The 2,395-nt window shown below is 56.4% G+C and overlaps 1 protein-coding gene across 4 annotated transcripts in view; it reads right to left on the bottom strand.

Moving 5' to 3' along the window:
* Positions 1 to 247: 247 nt before the first annotated feature.
* Als2cl (ALS2 C-terminal like) overlaps positions 248 to 2,395 on the bottom strand; it is a 19,548-nt gene continuing 17,400 nt past the window's right edge. For all 4 annotated transcript variants that reach the window (XM_029543680.1, XM_029543679.1, XM_029543681.1 and 1 more), the window contains 4 exons: positions 1,602 to 1,663; positions 1,325 to 1,474; positions 997 to 1,093; positions 248 to 726 (listed from right to left, as the gene is read on the bottom strand). In XM_029543680.1, coding sequence (XP_029399540.1) covers positions 646 to 726; positions 997 to 1,093; positions 1,325 to 1,474; positions 1,602 to 1,663 — 390 coding nt within the window. In that variant the 3' untranslated portion in view covers positions 248 to 645. The remainder of the gene's footprint in view (positions 727 to 996; positions 1,094 to 1,324; positions 1,475 to 1,601; positions 1,664 to 2,395) is intronic.

Below are 2,395 nucleotides of genomic sequence, written 5' to 3'. Positions count from 1 at the left end.
CTTCTGGTGTTTACATCCCATGCCTTTGTAAAGGGTAGGGCCTGTCAGAGGCAACCAGGCAGCTTGGCATGGACCTGAGGTTTTCCTGTCCCAGGTCCTACTGAGAGGCCAGCTCAACACTGAATCCCAGCTGAGGAGGAGGAAAACAGGTTCCTTCATGGGAAAGAGAGCTGAGCAGATGGAGCCTTTTGCAGCTTGGGACCCTTTGGACAGGAGGAGAGAAAAATAAATGAGATGAACTCTGATGTGAGAATGTCCATTTCGGTCCAAAGAACGGAACGGAGCCAGATATTGAGAAGGGCTGCTGTGACCTGGACAGGAAGAATATTGGAGACCATCATGCAGCACGCAGCCCCGAGACTGATGGCTACAGAATAAGGGCTGAGGCCACGTGCAGTCAGGGCTCCTCCCCCGAGATGGTGCTAATTCTGAGGAAAGGGTTATCAGAGCCCAGACCAGAGGCCAAAGGAGAGCCATGAGCTCTGGGGTCACACTGCTGCAGTTGGTGTGGCCATGTAGGAAGCAAGACACCATCTCCTTTGAGAACCATCTCTACAGCCTGCCTTGATCCAGGCAGTGGGGAGCAGGTGGACAGTGCTTGCTTCACAGAAGTCCACAGCAGGCACTTGGTCCAGAGTGGCCGTGTCACCAGAGTTCTCTAGAGTCCCAGTGGCCGGGCAGACGGTGAAGCCTCATGTCTTCCTTCTGGATGTGCTTATAACAGGACTGGGGAGAGAGAGAGAGACAAGGTTGGGGCTGGCTGGTGGATCTGCTCCCAAAGGCATGCATGGTTCCAGGCTCTGAAAGCCACTGCGTCACCTCCCTGTGTACACACGGCCTCAGGAACAGCTGTCAGCCATGTACTGCAGGCAAACAGCCTTCCCTCTGCACACTGCTTGGAGCCGCAGCCTGGAGGGCTGTGAGGCTCGCCTGCCCTGCGACAAGCGCCAGCCCTGTGAGGACCCTTCCCGTGGGCTCAGAGCCCTGGTCTCTCACCTCTAAAGCTGTCAGCAGGAAGTCATGGAGGCCACCTGTGTGGACGGGATCCATCATGTCACGGATCAGGTGGATCTCAGCTCCCAGATGTTGAATTCTACAGAAAATACCATAGCAACAAAGGAGAGAAGAGGGGGGAGGTCACTGACAGACACTCCATAACTGGGAGAGCATCCCCCCCCCCAGCCCACCCCCCTGCCTAGAGAGCTGGACAGCTCTGGAATGGCCCCGGCTCCCACAAGACCGGCTCCTTTCTGGGCTTCGACTCCTGCTCTGTCCTGTGTTTGGTGTAGACAGCGTGGGAAGGGGGTCCTCGGTCCCCACTCACCGAGCTCGGGACACCACGTACATAAACAGCGGCAATAGGTGATCCATGTCCAGTTTGCATTCTCGGCCCAGCACCCGTGACACCGTGGCCTCAATTTCTCCATAGGTCTTCTCAAGCACTTCCAGCTTCTCCCGAGGGTGCACTGTGGTGCTGTAAGCAGGGTGCACCTCCTGGTCAATGCCTCGGCTCAGTCTTGGGAGGAGGAAGAGGAGAGACAGCACCCCACCCCACCCCACCCCACCCCCTTCCATGCGATCCCACTAGGGCAGACACTCACATGATCTTCTGCAGACACTCAGTGGCCGACAGGAAACACTTGTCCTGGACCAGAGAATATCTCTGTAAAGATGAGGAGCAAACGGGATCCAGCTTGACATGCTCCGGTCCTCAGGGTCCCTTGCCACCCACACTTGTGCCATCACTGACTTAATTATATCCCTGCCCTGGTGGCTAAGAGACCCAGGGCAAAACCCCAGCTCCACTGGGAGCTTCATGGAGGAACTAGGCTCCAAGGGGTTGAGAGGACCAAGATGGACAGAGCATTTGGTGACACTCAATTCCAAAACTGATTATCAACGGTCAGGTTCCTGAGTTGACTTCTTGCTTTCAGACTCTACCGTTATACGGTAAGCCTATGGATGGGTTAGGGTTAATGGGCTCCGTGGAATTTTTTGCCTAGCATTACAAAAGTGGTGGAAGCCAAGAGTCTGTCTCCCTAGGAGGTCCAGATGCTCCCGAGACAGTGGGTGGATTCATGTGCCCTTGATCATGGCTGTCTGGTATGGCTCTTTTTACACAGGAGAAAACTGAGACTCAGAGCTCAGGTACACAACCCACTGCCACAGCCAGGAGAAGAGCAGAGCCTGCGGTGGAGCCTGGTCCCGTGGGAGTTACCTGAGACCGGGAAGGAAGCCTGGGGTCTCTCCTCCCTCTCTAGCCTCTCCCCAGACAGCTGAGGCTCAGGAGCTCCAGGCCCACAGGCCCCTCCCCCTTCTAGGAACACAGGTCCCTCCCCCCTTCTAGGACCACAGGCTCCTCCTCCTTCCAGGACCACAGGCCCCTCCTCCTCCC

This window comes from Mus pahari, chromosome 10 (assembly GCF_900095145.1).
Source record: "Mus pahari chromosome 10, PAHARI_EIJ_v1.1, whole genome shotgun sequence".
Taxonomy (NCBI): domain Eukaryota; kingdom Metazoa; phylum Chordata; class Mammalia; order Rodentia; family Muridae; genus Mus; species Mus pahari.
This window is presented reverse-complemented; position numbering and strand designations above follow the sequence as displayed.